This window comes from Mastomys coucha, unplaced genomic scaffold, assembly GCF_008632895.1.
Source record: "Mastomys coucha isolate ucsf_1 unplaced genomic scaffold, UCSF_Mcou_1 pScaffold11, whole genome shotgun sequence".
NCBI classification, from domain to species: domain Eukaryota; kingdom Metazoa; phylum Chordata; class Mammalia; order Rodentia; family Muridae; genus Mastomys; species Mastomys coucha.
The window spans coordinates 27,245,628-27,265,157 of record NW_022196893.1 but is presented as its reverse complement, the minus strand read 5'-3'; the positions used below and the strand labels follow the sequence as shown (position 1 = coordinate 27,265,157).

Here is a 19,530-nt window from a genome sequence, read left to right as displayed (position 1 = left end):
CTGAAGGTCCTGAGTTCAAATCCCAGCAACCACATGGTGGCTCACAACCATCTGTACAGCTACAGTATGCTCATGTACATAAAATAAATAAGTTAATGTTTTTAAAAAAGAGAGAGAAAAGAAAAAGGAAGATTTTGTTTTGTGCGTTTTAAAATTCAGCAAACCCTTGCGGACGGTCTGTACCCGCTGGGTGGATTCTGAGGGTGAAAGGTGAATAAGGAACTGGAGGAAGCATGCAACTGTGTAAGTACTGGCATGCAGGAAGTGCCATGTGGCTCCAAGACACCCCATGGGCATGAAAAGGAGCGTGCGCGAACCGCTCAGCAATCCTCTCATATGTGCATGCCTCACACCAAATGCATGTAAACAGTTACACCTGTGTTACAAAGGCTGTAGACCAGGAAATAACCATCCCAGCACAGACGCATTTTGTTTTTCATTCACAAGTTGTTACTTTTGCATGTGGAACTGGAAGATTCTGAGGGCTACTGCTGCTTAATGTGTCAGGCTTCTGTTATCTTTAAATAAACCAGACACCTGACCTTTGACCTTGAATCTCTGCCATCTCTCATTCTTCACAGCTTCTGGGAAGGCAGTCTCCAGGCGCGTCTTCCTCACTGACTTCCCAGCCACTCCACAATCTCTTGCAATCTAGATTCTGGTCCTTTTACTTCCTGAAGAGCTCTTATTCAGTGATTTCCCACTTGCTAAATCCAAAGAACAGTTTCCTTCTATTCTCTTCAAACATATGTGACGGCTAACTTAAGCTCTCCATATCTCCTCCTGCTCTTGATTGCTAACACAATGGTACATTCTCTTTCCACAGACCTTAGGAGTTATCCAGTTACCCCACAGTTTGCATGGTGGTTGAGACCAACACCTGTCAATAAATTCAAATCTGACGTCTTGTACCAATTTTAAGTTTCCTGATTCTTTCTGAACGGGTGTGTAAGGATGTTCAACCTGCAATGCCCATCTCTTTCCATGAACTAGCGTCAGCCCTTTCATTCACTGACTCAAGGCAAGGACGTAAGAATTATCTGAGATGCTTCATTTCCTCCCATGGCACTTCCCATGAAGTCTGGATCCTTTTCTTTTTCTCAGCCCCCTACTTTGCTCGCTCACTGCTGTAGTTTAGGGCAATAATCCTTCTCAGTAGGATTGCCCCTGGGAGTGACATGGAGAATGGTAATGGGATTGATGCCTCCCTACAACTGTTTATCCTCTTGCTGAAGTGTAGGCTGAGATTTTTCAAAGCCTACTTTATTTAGGGTTCTTGAAAACTTCAGCCTCCCTTCTAGCCTACTGACCAAAGGTTAATAGGACAAGGACAGTGTGGGCCTGCTTAGCAGTAGTTCTTTGGAATGATTCCAATCTTCATTGTCAGGAGACCAACATTCCAGTCCCATAGAAAACGCCAAACACAAATCATAGTGTCGGTCCAGTAGCCCACACCAAACATGAATCAGTAGCAGTGGCTTGATCCAGAAGAAACCACCAGGCTCCACCGAATCTGCACAAGTCAGTAGAAGCAGCAAGAAGCAGTCAGAATTCCGTGAGAAGTTCTTTGTTCGTTCCACAAAGTCATGACCAGAGAAGATCAGCAAAGTGTTGTAAGGTGTAACTCGATACGGGAGCATCCTCTCACTCTCTGTAGGGTTCTACTTATACTCCTTCCATACATCACGCACCTTCCCAAGTGTCTGCTCCAGCAAAACATCCTCTCACAAGACCGCTTCCAGAAAAACATCACGTGGCACAACTTAAGTTTCCAAAGAAACCAGAAATTTCTACTTCGTGGAAAGTCTATATTTTTATCAGTGTAGACTTTGATTTGAATGGGCTCTTTTTAAGAGCCCTTTCTACTGAAATACTAAGAAAAGGCACTTGTTCTAGAAGCCAAGGTTGAAGGGAAATTGGTGTCAGCCAATGCTCAGAAGAATGAGATGGAAAGTCACGGGTTCGAAACATGCTAGAAGTTCATTGGGAAGTTTTCTAAATAAGTTCACTGCAGCAGATTTTGTTCTAAGAAGCTGTTGGTATCCCTCCCTCACACACATTTCCAAGTGTTTGGGCAGAGGAAGCTAACGTTAACACCCCAGTCCTTGAGGCTATTTGTCACCTATTGCCTTCCTTTACCAAATCTACCATTCAACAGGATCAGCCCAAATGACAACCAATCACACTCATAAAAGCTGGGCTTGTCTGTTTTTTATCTTGTTCATGTACGCAATTAATGGCTTGCCTTGAGAGATCCACCACTAAAACCATCTTCATAAAAACACATGACTGAAATTACTAGATGCAGGGTGAGTACAAGTTAGATACAGGGAGGACATTTCCAGTTTGTAACTTTTCCCAACACAGCGTCAGTGTGTGGGGAAAGTGTCACCTTTTCCCCTAAAGGTCACATTCCTTTTATGACCAAGAGGCTGTTTTCATTACACAGCGCCTCTTTTTGAAGTGTTGTTCGTTCGAGAAACTTCTCTCCCGATCATGAGATCTCTTTTGAGGGACTGGATTGTTTTCATCACATACATATGGTGACTCATGACTGCTCAGGTTTCCCCTTGTAAGCTCTGGCCAGAAAGTTTAGTTCTGAACATGCCAGCTGCCTTGCAGCAGGTACACACAGACCAGCATTCATGTTTTCATCTCACTCTCTTCATCGTTTCCCTTTGTTCCCTTCCTCCACGCCTGGAAATTCTAATTGATTCCTTGATTTTTATGCATCCTTATCAGGAATCTTACATGCTCTTAGAAATAAGGACTGAGTAAGGATGCCCATAGCCTTCTGCTTCCAGAGTCTGTGATCCTGGGTGACTGAAGAGGAGCTCTTTTTCAGGCTGACTGCTTTCCTGTTCCCATTTTCCTTTGTTTCTTTGATCCACAGTAACGTTTGGTTACGTTGCCAGATGTGGGCCAAACGAGATGAAGTACTGAGGGTATAAAGACGACCATGGCTCTGACCAGTCAGCTTTAAATATAGCTAACGTCAAGGGAATAGAGAGTTGGATCAGTGGTTAAGAGAATTTGCTTTTGTGAAGGACTCGGGTTCAATTCCCAGCACTCACACGGAAGCTTACCACTTCCTCAGGCATCAGGCACGCATGTGGTGTACAGGCATATGTGTAGGCAAAGGACTGCTATCAATAAATCTTTAAAAACTGTGAAAAGCAGATACAGCTAACATCACTTTTCAGAGCTCGGACTTGGTGAAGAGAATAAGGAGGAATTTGTAAACAGACATACCCATCTCTACCCCTGTATGGTCTGGGCAAGATGATTGTCCCTGTAGCTTAGAGATGTTATATAGCCAGTGAGATGCTATATATAATGTGCCTGGCCCTCCATTAGATATCCAGGACCTTTACTCTCATGGTTAGTGACTTGACAATGAACAAATCACCATTAAGGATTTTGCACTTGGCGAAGACTCTATATTTTCCTCTTTGAAATGAAGTGATAAAGGACTTCAGCTCTACCAGTGTAACCAGCTGGACAGGCTGACCCCACCGCAGAGCTTTTAAATCTAGATAAGGTACAATAAACAAGTGTGCTTTTCAGTGTAGAGTGGAACTTTCAAGACAGCACATACACACACACACACACACACACACACACACACACACACACACCTTCACCACCCCCCTGCAAAAAGAAAAGAAACTGAAAGCTGAAATCAGAGAGATGTGACTATGTTGAGGACTCATACCGAGATCAGGAACCTCAAGTTCTGATATAATACAAACTTCAGAGGCTCAGGAAATCACCTGCCAAGGCCTGCAAACATGAACAGGGTGAATTCTGAGACACCTGAAGAAGCTCTGGCCTCAGCACTGAAGAACTGAAGAACCAGCCTACCACAGTCAGAGTACATAAGGAAACCTGCATATCCTCACCATAGCTTTAAGAGGAAAAGCAGACTTTAGAATGTGTTCTAGGGTTGAAGAATACTCCCTGTGGCCAGGACAAGCAGATATAATCAGAAATCTTTTCCATATGAAAGCACTCTTTAAGCCCCTTGGGGTTTTCTCAAATTCAGCCAAATGTGAATGCACAATAAAAGGTTACATGTTGGGCCAGCAGGAAGGCTATGTGGGTAAGGGCGCTTGTTGGCATGCCTGCCTGTTGACCTCAGTCCAATCCCTGTTATTTTTTATCCACATGGTGGAAGGAGAGAACCGACTCTTACATTATACTGTGATGATATACAAAATGTAAAATAACTAAGTTTGAAATATTCAAATAGATAGATGGAATTGAATAGATGAACTAAAAAAACTATATCATACAAATAGACAAAAAAGAACTAAATATCACAAAATAAAAAGTAAAATATTGAGTGAGCAGCAGACGATAACAGAAGTGAAAATTCATGAATTAGAAGAAATTCTTAAGAAAAAAATGAAGCACAAGCTTTAAACAGAAAGGAAATATTTTTTTATCAGGAGAACAGAAAAAATGAGACAAGAAGCCTTTAAAAATTAAAAATGAGCCAGGTAGGATTTTAATTTTAATATGTGGGAGGCTGAGGCAGGAGACTCAGAAGTTCAAGGCTAGCCTCTCTGTGTGTATGAGTTTTGACATAAACCTCTCAGGATTGAGGAAAACTTCTCAGATTCAAGAGGCCCAGTGAATCAAGATAGGACAAAGAGTAAAATAACAATTCACATTTAGACACATTGTAATGAAACTGAGCCATCTCAAAAACAAATAGAACACCATAAGGAAACTTTCTAAGACCTACCAGCAGTTTAAATTAAGACATGGAGGCTCTTACATATGTTAAATGCTTAGGCCTTTAATACTATATATATAAAGTAGACATAGATATACTATTAGATAGGCTCATTATTTAGCTCTGGCTGTCTTGGAACTAATTATGTAAACTAAGCTGCCTCTAACTCACAGAGATCCTGCTGCTGCCTATGTCTCTGAGTTGCTGGGATGGTAACTAGACTAGCAGCCTTCATAACATCGGCAGAAGAATTCAGAGACAGTCAAATAATACTTGAAAATGATTAAAAAAAAAAAAAAAGCTTAACCTGAGAAATACATTTCAAAAAGGACAGTGAAAGAGTGATGCTTTCAGGTAAAACACTATAGTCAACATGTTTCTTTATGTGTAGTCCAGAGAACTAAGATCTCAGAACTTATCCTACCTTTCTGCATAGATGAAGTTCTAAGAACCATTGTTTTAAAGAAGCAACCAAGTTTTATAGAGCCACAGAAAATCCAGAAGCAAAGACAGCCTTGTTCTTTAGGGTATGTTCTCTATCACAGGTTTTATAGAGTGTGCCTTGAGGGAACTCTAATGCCCTCTTTTAACATCCCTGCATGAGTGTTAGGCAATTACATTTTCACCACACTAGGAAAAAAATGTACTTGAACAATAACAATGTGACAATCAGGAATGACACATTGCCCTCTCTTGGGAAGACTATTCCAAATTTGTTCTGATAGAATTATAAAGTAGTTATATACGTTTCATATGGTAAATGTGGCAGATGCTTCATTCGAGATAAATTATTTTAGTATTTGTTTTTTTAAGAAAATGCTCAGCCATTTATCTCTTCTTTTTATAGCTAGATAATTCTTTGTAGTAGCAGAGACTGTGGTTTACTCAGAAGTTAAATTAGGTACCCTTGAACATCCTGCTGGTTACCCTTGTTCAAATGATGGTAAACTGCAAAAAAAGATAGACACCATGTGGCCCCCACTTCCCATTATGGGAATTCACTGCTGTGTCAGTAGGACAGGAAAACATGCAGGCAGGATTTTGTGTGTTGTTTACATAGAACTACTCTCTCCAATTGGAACGTGATGGATAGAGATGGTTTCTGGTGACAAGGTGGTGCCTCTGACATATCAAAAAGACTGTTTTGCTAGTAAATCCCCTTGCATTATGGATAAGAAGCTTGGGAATGAACAATGAAGAGATTGCTGGTAGAGAGAAGAAAGGACAAACAGCATCCGTGGTCAGTACATGCAGTGAATGTTCTTTCGAATTCCAGCTCCTGACTTTGGCTACAGCTATCAGTTGGGATCCTCAGTGTACGGCAGTGAAGGACCTGCACTTCTGAGTTCTGTGGTGCCGAGCCACGCTTGGGTGAAGAGTGTCAGCACTCTAGTCTAGTAAACAGAATTTAAGGTTCTCTCGATTCACGAAACCCTGGAGAAAACACAGTCCCTCAGCAAGTGATACTGGAAAACTATTATCTCTGTGTAAAAGGATGGAACTAGATCCTTCCCTCCAGTGGATCAAAGAGCCCGATGTAAAACCTGAACTCTAAAACCGTTACCAGAAAAAGTATGGAAAACACTTCAAGATATAGGCGTAGGAGCTTCTGAGCAGAAAGCCTGTCTTTCAGGAAACCATCAACAAAGAGGGGACCTCAGGCCATCACAAAGCTCCCGGACAGCCGTGAAAATAGTTAATCAGGTGGAGCAACAGTTTATAGAGTTGCAGGGATCTAAGGTACCTCTTTATGTGGCAGAGGATTCGTTTCCAGACTACACAAAGGAGGCAAAATAACAAGAAAGCAAACAACCCCATCAGTACAGGAAGCAAAGGGTTTCCAAAAGTTGAAACACAAATGGCCAATTAAGTATGTGAAAAAAGTTCAAGGGCACTAACCTTCAGGGAAACGCAAATTAAAGCTGAGATGCAATCCCACCTCATCCCGGTCAGAGTGTCGGGACTGCGGGCATGTGGAAAACAGCTCACAAGTGCTGGAGAGAGCGTGGACAAAAGGGAACATTCGTGGTTTATAAATGCACTGATGGTGGATTTATATAAGTTGTCATAACTCACCATAGAAATCAGGATGGAGTCTCCTTGAAAACTAAAAGTCAGTCAACCATATGACCCAGCTCTACCACTGGTATTTAAGCAGAAGACTCCAAGCCAACAGACCACTGATGCTTCAGATCAGTGTTTACAGCAGCGCCGGTCACAGCCGCGCGGTAAGTTCCGGAACCAGCCTAGGTGTTGACAATGACAAATGTCTGTTCACCAATGACCAAAGTAACAATCCCACCCAAATCTAGCTTGCTGACAAGAGCACAGTGGCCGCATTGGACATGAAAAGTCTCATGCCGGCATGGATGACCACTTCCCCATAGGATCTATGGCATAGATGTACAGCTGGGTCCCATCTTCTCAAACACTTGTACCTGGAGAAGAATTACATACAGCTGGGAGGTAGACAAGAGGGAGTAGCTGAGTTCTTAAATGAGGAACTAATGACTCTTCTCCCTACCACCTCCTTTCGTAAAGGCTGGACCTTGCAAAGGGTCCTTTGAGTACAACTATAGCTGTTCTGCTGGAGAGCAATACGTTGCAGGATATTTAATCACACTGTGAACCCTGAGATTGCGTTATTTACTGAAAATAAATAGTTTCTAGTTATGTTGTGGTTCAGCCTTTAGTTACACCTTTGATCACAAAACAAGGAAGGTAAAGTTTGTTTGTAGTAGGAAGCATCCCTGTTTGAAAGTGATGTCTAATTAAGTGCCAGACAAAGTGATGAATCAGAGAAACATTTGACAGAACAGGATGTGCCCAACTCTCACAAGAAGAGAGGAAAGGGAAGCTACTTAGGGGAGCAGTGCAGAGAGAGAGGGAGAAAGGAAGGAGGCGGTTTTACTGGGCTAGTGATAAGATGGGTTGCTAAGAGGAAATAGCTAGACACAGGTGAAGACAGAAGAAGGCAGAGAATGAGAGGAATCCAGAAAATTAGAACAGATTGCCAGGGTTAGTTTGAGGCCAAGCTGAGCAAGCCAGTCAAAAATTGAGAGAAGCCAGATTGAATCAGTTATCATAGAGAGGAGGCAGAACCAGAACCGCTGAATTGAACCAGCCAGCCAGAGCTCAGGAAGAACTAGAGTGAGCTCATTCAGCAGTAAGTCTGAGAGGTGAAAAACATGCTAGGCCTAGATTAGATTGTCCGGAGGCTAGAAACTTCCAGGATTAGGCCTAGGTTTGAAGATGGGGGCAGTCAGCCTCCAAGATGACCATTACATCAGGCGAATAACAGTTTCTTTTCTTTTTTTTTTTTTTAAATATTTTTAAAGGTTTATTTATTTATCATGTATAAGTACACTGTAGCTGTCTTCAGACACACCAGAAGAGGGCATCAGATCTCATTACAGATGGTTGTGAGCCACCATGTGGTTGCTGGGATTTGAACTCAGGACCTTTGGAAGAGCAATCAGTGCTCTTAACCACTGAGCCATCTCTCCAGCCCCTAACAGTTTCTTTAGAGCAATGCCTGTTATGCTCTGTGGATGGGCCCGCAACAACCGTAAATGCAGTAATTTTCAGAAGAGCTGCTTATAGCCCATAACAATTTGCCTCCTTCTGTGCAGTAAGGACAGGATGAAGAAGCCATAACATTGGTTTTGCTGTTAACTTACTGTCCTTTGTCGTTCCTTCTTCCTGCTCACAGTACTACTGTAGCAGGACATAAAATGAGAAAGATGACAAATAACAAGAGTCTGTGTTCCTATTGGTGCCATAAGGATGTTAGTATTTCTATACCATCTACATCAGAGTGACTTTGCATTTTCCCACCCAGGCTGACCAGCTCAGCTCAGCTCAGCTCAGAGTTAATGTCCATTGCATGCTCAGCATAGGCAGCCATCCGTGAGCTGCTTCCCATGAGTCTCCAAGTTATATAAAGGGGAAAGAAGAAGAGGAGGAAGTATTAAACGGGATGAGGGGCAGAAGTACAGTGAAGAGGACAGAATAGGGGGAGGAAAAGCCATCACTAAGAACTTTCCAAAAGTCGAATGGAAATCCCCCACGGTTGACATCCCTAAAATACATGCATAAGTAGCATTTAAATGGAGTTACTTTACAACAATGGGGACAACACCTCAACTAAATACTACATACTAGCCGATAAAACCCCAGCACCAGGAATGGGTTACCGTTTTTTGTTTTGTTTTGTTTTGTTTTGTTTTGTTTTTTTGAGTGGTTGACCAATGGGATCCCACAGATCCCAGACATCACAGGTCACCATCATCGTTCTTGTTTATGCTTCAGAACCTGACAGTAAGATCCTATTGTTGAAGACATCACATACATGAGTCATAAACCACGGAGAAACCGCGTGGGCACTGGTCCGGAAGCTTCATCCCTTCAGGGTTCCTTTCCTAGTGCTAGAGGGGCCTATGCAGTTATCAACCTCATCCAGCTACAAACATGATGAGCTACAAGAATAACTATCCTGGCAAGAGACCCTCGTGGAAGTGGGCTTACATTCAATCAGAAAGCACTCCGTGAGATAGAGCCTATGCCTGGCGCTGCTACTGGGAGCAAGAAGCTGTAACTGGACAGGTTGGAGGGCCGAGGAAAGAACCACCTACTGTATCCATTATTCTACTAAATGGACATAGTATTCAAATATCTCCTAATGTCTTATTACTACACCCATAGATTAGTAAATCCCTCAGCCTTTGTCAGAGAAGGTGGCTGTTTGCAGATGGCAAGCAACACGCAGAGTTTAAGAGACTTCAAGAGAAGAGAGAGAGGTAGGGAATCAGAGGCGATGGTTCTGGCCCCAGCCCAGCTCCTTGCCTGGTGAGCGACCTTAACTGGGCAGCTGGCCTTGCAGATACCTGGATGAACCCAAGAGAAGGAGACTAGGGGGGCACTGAGCTGAGATCTATGGCAAGTTTGCTCCTTGGTTCACTGAGACACCACATACGGTCCCTTAAGCAGCTGCTGCAGCCCCCATGGTGACTTGAAGCTGGGAGGACATTCCTTCGACATGCAGAGATGCAGAAGAGGGGTCTGGAGTGACCCGCCACACTCTGCCTCTGTATCTGCTAAGAGAAGAGGGAATTCAGGGCTGATGTGTCCCTTTCATCTGGACGTGGTGGCTAATGCCTATAATCCCAGCACTAGGGAAGCTAAGACAGGAGAATTGCCATGAGGTTAAGAGCAACCTGGTCTACATAATCGTCAGTTCTGGGCCATCCTGGATTACCATCTGAAACTCTATCTTTAGAAAGAAAGAAAGAGAGAGAGAGAGAGAGAGAGTGAGAGGGAGGGAGGGAGGGAGGAAGGGAGGAAGGAAGGAAGGAAGGAAGGAAGGAAGGAAGGAAGGAAGAAAGAAAGAAGCCGGGCTGGAGAGATGGCTCAGTGGTTAAGAGCACTGACTGCTCTTCCCAAGGTCCTGAGTTCAAGTCCCAGCAACCACATGATGGCTCACAACCATCTGTAATGAGATATGACACCCTCTTCTGGGGTGTCTGAAGACAGCTACAGTGTACTTACATATAATAAATGAATAAATCTTTTAAAAAGAAAAAAAAAGAAAACAGCTTGTCCCTTTGTATCATGAAGAGAGGGCTGGACCTTGATGTTCAGCTCACTTTCTCCTCTTTTTTTTTAAGATTTATGTATTATTATATGTAAGTACAGTGTAGCTGTCTTCAGACACACCAGAAGAGGGCGTCAGATCTCATTACGGGTGGTTGTGAGCCACCATGTGGTTGCTGGGATTTGAACTCAGGACCTTTGGAAGAGCAGTCAGTGCTCTTACCCGCTGAGCCATCTCACCAGTCCCTCACTTTCTCCTCTTTACTTTGTCCAGGATTCGTGGCCACTGGATCGACCGCTCTGCCTTCAGAACTGCTCTTCCCACCGTTCTGAAATGCCCTCCCTCGTAGACACTCACTCGGGTGTTTCCCTGGTGACTCTAAATCCAGTCAACTTGTCAAAGATTAACCATCAGAGCGTTTTGTTTGTTTGTTTTGCTCTCTCTCTCTCTCTCTCTCTCTCTCTCTCTCTCTCTCTCTCATTCTGCCCATCTCCCTCTCCCTCTCCCTTTACCTTTCCCTCTTCCCCCCCTTTCACACACACACACACACACAGAGCCAATGGAGAATGTACCCACTCAGCTATTCCATTAAGCAGCTAAAGTTTCATTCCATGGGGAAACTGGGCAGTAGTTAAAAATAGGTGACTCAAAGAATCCCAAGAAGGCCTGAAGACACAGTAGTGTTTGTATCCCAACCCCTGAGATCTGTCGGTAGGTGGGGGCTGTTGGCCAGTTGGAAGTGGTGGGACCCGTTTTTTGTGAGGTTCTGAGGCTGGGACAGGATGGAGAGTGGAGGGAAACAGTCGTTAGGGCAGACAGACACTGACCCTGGCAGTAGCCAGGGCGCAATGAAAGGCTAGACACTTTGAAGTTGGCTATGACCCTCCAGAATTGTGCAGGTGCATCACGAAATGTGTAGGGGTCAGTATCTACTCAGACACCCCAAGATCAAGTTCTCAGCACAAAGGAGATTTATTTGCTCCAGAAGATCCAAGGGCAGATAGTAAGAGACAAAGGCAGGAGAGAGAGGATGGGGGAAAAGGGGAAGGGAGAGGAGGAGGAGAAAAGGGGTATTTATTTGTCCTGGGAGGGGAGCAACACAAAATACTGTCTCTGGACAGAAGAGACAAGTGTGGCCCATGCACAAATGACGGTGTATAAAGGTCAAAGGGGAAACCCCATGCTAGGGTGGGGTGTTTAATTTTGATTGGATAGGTTAATTAAGTGAGCCAAAGGGGGTTTTAGATTGCTGGAGCTCAATACTTTTGATACCTCAGTATCTTGGTCGTCAGCCTCTGGAGGAGGAAGTGGCCAAATAAGGAAACAGACGTTGGTGGCTTGCATCAGGAGTGTAACCTAATGGTTTTTTAGCATGGCAGAAGGAATGGGGGCGGGGGGAGGGCAGGACCCCAGCCAGAGCCATGTTTGCCATGCTCCGGCTGGCTAGAGTTCTTCACGGTGTATTTTGATTTCCTATCGTTATGCTTTCTCCTTTATATTGCTTTGTGCTCTGTATGGAGGCTCGCAGTCTTCAGGGTCCAAGCACAGCTTCTTCCAAGGTTGCATCACACAATATTACACATGGACTCAGTATGTGAAGAGCAACATCCTAAGATTTGATGGTTACTGTATTTGAAGGCTTCCATTATTTTTTTTTCCACTCTGTAAAATCTCTAATGGAGTTTCTTTGCCCTCAACTAATTATTAATCATCATATGGAACCAAAATGTGTAGACAAGACCTATTCCTTGCTTCCCCACTCTTCTCTGTTCCTAGTGCTCCCCATGCATGGCTATAACTATTCTTCTGGCTGCACGTTTAGTGTCTGTGACCCTGGACATGGACTAGGTCCTTTCTCGATCCTGACTGGGAAATTTTCACAGTCATGTTTTGAGCATGTATACACATAATTCACATATTTTAAGGACAGAGACTAACTACATATTGTTTTGTGTATGTCAGCTATTATTATCTCTTTTTTACATATTTAAACACACATGCCACCTTTAATTTTTGCACAAGTTAGACTGCACAAAGCCTGCACATTGTTATATGTAAGTACACTATCTCATTACAGATGGTTGCGAGCCACCATGTGGTTGCTGGGAATTGAACTCAGGACCTTCGGAAGGGCAGTCGGTGCTCCTAATCACTGAGCCATCTCTCCAGCCCCCATGTCTGCACCTTTGTTCTCTGTATGGAGGAGGCTCACAGTCTTCAGGGTCCAAGTACAGTTCCTTCCAGTGTTACGTCATGCAATATTACATCCGGACTCAGTATGTGAACAAGTTAGACTGCACAATGCCTGCACCTTTTCCATTTATATTTATACTATACCCACCATTGCCTAACATTTTAGGCCTCTGTAAACAATTTTATAGCCTTACAATACTTATGACTTAGAAGGTGATTAGCCTGATGCATAAGTGAACCTTTTTTCCCTACTAGATTTTTATTTTAATGTTCGGGATTTAACATATGTTTGGAATCTGCTCACTCTTACTACAGTTGTACATAAGCCCCTGCCCCTGCCCCTGCCTCTGCCTCTGCCTCTAAAGGCTATGAATATTGGAGTATGCTGTTTTCCCTAGGGGGAGAGGTAACATTTACCCCTTTGCCAAATATCTCTCCAACAAACTGAGACATAATTCTTCCAAAGTTAACTCTGGAGAAGCAGGAAGCTGGGGAGTCATTTCCCTTACAGAGCATATGTGTTGGGTTATTTATGAGATGTGGGTGCCCCTGGCGGAGTGTAATTAGGACAGAACTGCATACAGCTGCTTGGGAGGAATGGCTGGATATTCAGGTGATCGCCCTGCCACCTTCCCTGTCCCCTCCTCTGCAACGGTGATCTTTTGGGAGGAGGCCCAGTACAGCAGAGAATGGCAGCAGCTTGGCTGCCCTACAACAAAGGACAGATCCGAGTTCTACTCTGTTTGCAAGAACAGATCCAAAAGGACAATGAATGGCAAGACACGGCTCCCTGCCCTGCAAGAATCTGTGTGCTCTTTGTAACTCCTTGAGAGCAGGGCAGGGCAGAATTTGTGAGGCATCAGGATAGAATTTCTGCTCCAGCCATGTTCCTGCAGCCTAGCTAGCAGACAGGAAGGGAGACAGGTAACAACACACCAACACAGTCATAAGGCATTCTCATGTGTAGGTATGACAAATGTGTACAACAAGCTTTGCAGTGTAACCATCTTAAATGTATGGTTTAGCCTGTTCTCTGGACTTAAACATGTTCACCTTGCTGGGCAACTAATAATACCAGTGTCATATTTAGAATTCTTTTTAATCCTCTTGTAGTGGTTATTCCTGGTTGTTAACTTGACTATATCTGGAGTGAACTACACAGGGCTCACCTGTGATCCAGATCTTGAGGCTAGAAGACACAAGTTTCTGACCTGGATCTTGCCGTGGAGATCTTGAGGCACAGTGGCCATGAAAAGCTTAGGCCTAGGCAAAGTAGTACACATCTTTAATCCCAGAAGACTGAGGCAGGGGGATCTCTGAGTTTAAGGTCAGCCTGTGACAAAGCAAGTCCCAGATTCAGGCATGGTGGTATTACACACCTTTAATCTGGGCCACACCTTCTGCTGGAGACCTACATAAGGACATTGGAAGAAGGAAGATTCACTCCCTCTTCTTCGCCTGCTTGCCTTGTGGGTCTGAGCAACTGCTAGATCCTTGGGCTTCCATCCACAGCTGCTGCTGACCATTGTTGGGAGTTGGACTACAGACTGTAAATCATCAACAAATTCCCTTGCTATATAGAGACTACCATAAGTTCTGTGGCTCTAGAGAACCCTGACGAACACACCTCTCAAACAGAAAGTCCGGTAAATAATTACTCTCTCTTCAGCCCCTGGCAGCCATTCTACCTTCTGTCCTTGGGATCTGACTATCCATGAGCGGAGTCCTGCCAACATTTGTCCATGGCTGGTCCAATTCGTGGTCGTTCATGACTAGCATGACATCAGTGTTTACTTGTAATACTTGCCAGGCTGAGTACTATCCCATTGCACACATGCACATTACATGTACTTTACATGTACTTTACATGTACTTTACATGTACTTTCCCATGCATTTGCTGGTAGAGAGTTGGGTGGCTTTTTTGCTTTTCACTTCCGTGAATAATGCTACAGTGAACATGAACATACGCCGCCCTCTGTTCCCCCGGAAGCCGCGTCATTTTGTACTCTCACGTGTAATGCATGAGGGAGGACATTTTTCCACTTCTTACCAATGCTTGTTTTCTGGATTGTTTTTATTCGTTTGCTTAAAGAGTAGCCTCACAGTAAGTCTGGAAGGACGCTGCCCGGCGGCTCTCATTTGTACCTTCCTAACAGAGTGTGGTATGAGCATTCTGCCCTGTGCCCATTCATCAGTACTAGTTCACATCCCTGGAAAGACATCTGCCCATTCAATTCACTTGTTCACGGTTTGATTGAACCGTTCTGCATGGTGCAGTGGGGACTTTAACTCCTACCCGGGTTAACACCTGCACTGTGTGTGCTCTCTCTCCCACTCTCTGGGGGTGTCTTTTCATTCTATTGGCAATACTGTTTGATACACAGAAGGTTTTTCTCGAGATAATCCAATAGTTTTCTATGTGTTTGCTTTAGCAAGACATCCTTTCACTTGTGTGTCCCAGCAAAACATCATTTGACATAACAAACTTTCCAAAGAAGCTAGTAGTTTCCACTTCACATGAGCCCCGCCCAGCTCCTCAGTGTGGCTGCCTCACACAGTGTGGCTACCTCACAAGCTGTGCAGTGTAATGCCTTCTGCCTTCAGAACACGATTCTTGCTGTTTGGCAGCCAAGCCTCGCCTTTTCTATCCGCGATCATCTCAGCCCTCACCTCCCCTGGGAAACCTTCCTTGCTCCTCCCCAGGGAATTAAACACTGCTTTTCTTTTGTTCCTTTGGGCATTGCCGTCAAAGGACTTTGTTACTCTTTGTTTGTTTGTTTTTGTCTGTCTACTTTTCCATTAAAGCTTGAGCTCTCTGTGTGTAGGAAGTAGATTTTATTCACCTGTCCACCTGTAGGATTTAGCAGGAAGCCTAGCCCATGTGTGGCACGTATTAATTAATTGTTGGATACAGGAAGTTTCTTGAGTGGGAGTGGTGGTGCACACCTTTAATCCCAGCATTCAGAAGGCAGAGGTAGAAGGATCTCTGTGAGTTCGAGGCCAGCCTGGTCAATACAGCCAGCTCCAGTACAGCCAGAGCTACATAGAAAGACCCTATCTCCAGACAAATAAACAAGAGAAAGACTATAGCGTAGGCCTGAATGTTGGCGGCTTCCCACGGAGATCTCTGGCTTGGCTTGGCCCAGGAGCCCTTGCGAAGGGAATCGACAGAGCACAGGCAGAGCGGTCTCTGCCTTGTCTTCCAGGCTGCTCCGTTTCTCTGCTGCCCCGCATTGAAGGGCTGACTAGCCACTGAGGAGTGCGGTGCAGCTTCAGGCCTTGTTTTAGGAGAGCAGAGCTCTTCCCAAGTGTTACAAAAGGCTCAGACAGTGGAGTAGATCTTTCTCGCGCTTTACTTCCCTGGATGCGCCATGTATACACACACACATTTTGGGGGTCATTCAGATTTCGGCAGCAGTTATCTCTCATTGGTTTGGGCTGAGAATCTTTATTCGCATGTAAGAGGACTTGACCAATATTACACACCTCTCCTGCTGGGGCCGTTGTGGGGGGTTTGGGCTGAAATCTGAGCCGTGGTCTCAGGAGCTATCACCAAATTCCTACTGTCCCTTGTGAACTAATTTGCTCTGCTGGGTGGGTGCTCCGGGTTCGAAGGCGGCAGCTCAACTGAACCCAGGCAGCCAGAACAGCTCACTGCCCTACACTATAGTCAGAGGGAAAAAGAAGAGAAATGAGGGGCTCTTGGATACCTCTAGTTAATTGTAGGGCATAATAAAGTATTGTTAAGGCAGATGATTCTGTGGAGTTGAGTACTATAATCCTTTGATTGTGGTCTAGTCATGGAAAAATAAATCAATATTCCCCCTGACCAGACCAGTGTCTAATATACAACACATGGTTTAAAAATGTACTAAACAGCTGCTGCTTCTTTGGGAAAATAACAAATGGCAGATGATGCTGGTGCAGCAGAAGGGCCTGGAGGGCCCAGGAGCCCTGGATTAGGAGGCTGCTGGGGCTTCCTTGGATCTTAGGTGCTGTGGTCATCATGGCTGGAGCTCGTGGAGGTAAAGCCAAAGATATGGAGTAGATCCTTCTCACCAAGCTGGGCCTCCTGGTCAACAGCATGAAGATCAAGTCCCAAGAGGAGATCTACCTGTTTTCCCTGCCTGTCTTAGTGTGGGTTTTACTGCTGTGAACAGATACCATGACCAAGGCAAGTCTTATAAATGACAACATTTAATTGGGGCTGGCTTACAGGTTCAGAGGTTCAGTCCCTAATCATCAAGGCAGGAGCATGGTAGCATCCAGGTAGGCATGGTACAGGAGGCTCTGAGAGTTCTACATCTTCATCTGAAGGCTGCTAGCAGAATACTGGCTCCCAGGCACCTGGCATGAGGGTTTTAAAGCCCACACTCACAGTGACACCCCTACTCCAACAGGGCCACACCTTCTAATAGTGCCACTCTCTGGGCCGAGCATATACAAACCATCATGCTGCCCATTAAGGAGACTGAGATTATTGACTTTTTCCTGGGCACATCCCTAAGAGATGAGGTTCTAAAGATCATACCAATGCAGAAGCAGATCGGAGCTGGCCAGCGGACCAGGCTCAAGGCTTTTGTCACTATTGTGAACTACAAAGGTAGTATTGGTCTTTGCGTTAAGTGCTCTAAGGAGGTAGCAAGAGCCATTTGAGGGGCCGTCATCTTGGTCAAGCTTTCCACCACCCCCATGTGGAGAGGCTACAGGAGGGATGAGATTGTCAAGTCCTACACTGTTCTGGGCAAGGTGACAGACAGGCCGCTGTGGCTCTGCTGGTGTGTCTCACCGCTGTCTGCAGAGGCACTGGCATCCTCTCTGCTCTTGTGCCACAGAGCTACTGAGGGTGGCTGGTATTGATGACTGCATGTATTAGCCAGGGGATGCACTGCCACCCTGGACAACTTTGCCATTACCAAACCTAGAGCCACTTGACCCCTGACTTCTGGAAATAGACTGTGTTCACCAAGTCTCCTCATGGGGAATTTATTGACCATCTTGTGGAAATCCATACAGTAGACCCAGCTCCAGCTGTGGCTACCACATAAGGGTTTTAATACAAGAAAAATACAGTGAATTAAGTCTGTGAAAAAAAAAATGTGCTAAACAAAGGATTTCATTTACTACGGGATAAGGAAGAGACAAGGGTAGGTAGGGCTAGCGTAGAGTTTATTAGGAAGGATTTCCTTGCAAGGAGCAACACCAAAGGCATAAACGTGGAGTTAGGAATGTAGCAAGTTAGAGAAACAAGCAAACAAACAAACAAGAACAATGAGTGAATAAATGTCAGAGGCATTTAGGAAAGGCAAATGACAGAAAGTCATATAAACAGTAGGACCACCTGGTGGGCAGGGGACTCCGAGAGATGCCTCTGTGGTTCATGCCCAAGCTGAGGAAGGCCTGGGTCAAGAGGGGTGTCCTCAAATAGGAAAGGGTTCTACAGAAGATAGAGAAATTAATGAACAATTCTATAAAGAGTAGAGGGAAAAGAAGATTATAAACCGCAAAGAAGTGACTAGAGTAAAACAAGTCCAGAACGGGATCTGGCTGGGCAATAAAATGAAGAGTTTGACCTTTCCAATGGTTTTATAAAAGGTCAACAGAGTTAGGAAGCATTGTGACCACGTTAGAAACCAAATTAAGACAAGCACATGCTTTTTTTTTTTTTTTTTTCTCGGTTTTCCGAGACAGGGTTTCTCTGTGTAGCCCTGGCTGTCCTGGAACTCACGCTGTAGACCAAGCTGGCCTCGAACTCAGAGATCCACCTGCCTCTGCCTCCCAAGTGCTGGGATTAAAGGTGTACGCCACCACCGCCCAGCTGGACAAGCACATTCTTTTACAAACTTTGTCATCATTGTTGGCTGCCACCTGGAAATATCGTCACGGTTTTCCCTGATAACCTTTGTCCTAGTTACAAAATAGCGGTTAATGCAGAACCCAAAAGAAACCCACATAAAGTTAAAAAAAAATCCACAATAAAAGGATAATGACAAACATCTTTGGGGGTATTTCCATGTGCTGATGCTGTTGTCTTGTAGATATTGTTGTTTTTTAATTAGAGGTCATTTCTTACTGTCATTCACCTCCGATTTTAAAATGTGGTTTAAATATGGAGAGCACAGTATTTGTTCCAAAAACATTAAAACAGCTCAGAAATATATGACTGTAACTAGAATCTTCCAATCCTACCCCCCCCCCCAGTACTGTCTATCTCTGTCTTCTATGGGATCTGTTTTTAACAGTTTTCAGCATATTTTGGTGCATGATTCCACTCATACCTACTTTTTAATTTACAGAATACTATGTATTTGTTCAGCCTCTATCTGTCTATTTAACCTATGGACCTGTGTGTCCACTCATGTACCATATTGTAATGCTACATTGTGTTCATATCATGACTGTGTCATAACTTAATAGTCAATTGTTGACTGCCACATCTGGGTTGTTTTCATTTTTTGTACCCTACAAAACTTTTGTAAAGAACAGCTTTGTCTTAATCCTGAAATTTTTGGGAATGCATTTTATGTTTCATGTTAAATGTGCTTGCCTAGATAGTATTTTTTTGTCATGGTAGAAGGGACTCTGTCCCTAGTATACTGAGATGTTTTCTTTACCTATATATACACAATGCAAAGCTCTGGAAAATGCTTTTTGTCTCTATTGAGTTGCTATTACTTTCTAACCGAGTAATGTGATGAACTTATTTGTGTGATAATGACTAGTCCTCACTGCTTGCATGGTTAAGCCTCCTTGGGTAATTAGTCTTTTAAGAATAAACCAATGAATTCCATTTGCATATCTTTTATTTAGGATTTGATTTCTGTATTCCTTCACTGGTATTTTTAACCCGACTAGGAACTGTTTCCTGCATGTTTAGAAGACTGTCGTTGTGAATATCCTGGGCTTGAAGATAGACACACACCCAGTGGCCGAGGAATCTGGGACGCCTTCCATACAGCAACCGTAGTGAGCAACTGTTTCAGTCCTTAATAAAAATAGGA

General features: G+C 44.1%; 1 protein-coding gene across 1 annotated transcript in view; it reads left to right on the top strand.

The window, feature by feature from the left end:
- Positions 1 to 19,530, top strand: part of LOC116082743 (translation initiation factor IF-2-like) — a 41,639-nt gene that overhangs the window by 20,227 nt on the left and 1,882 nt on the right. The window contains exon 3 of the mRNA XM_031359654.1: positions 19,385 to 19,495. Coding sequence (XP_031215514.1) covers positions 19,385 to 19,406 — 22 coding nt within the window. The 3' untranslated portion in view covers positions 19,407 to 19,495. The remainder of the gene's footprint in view (positions 1 to 19,384; positions 19,496 to 19,530) is intronic.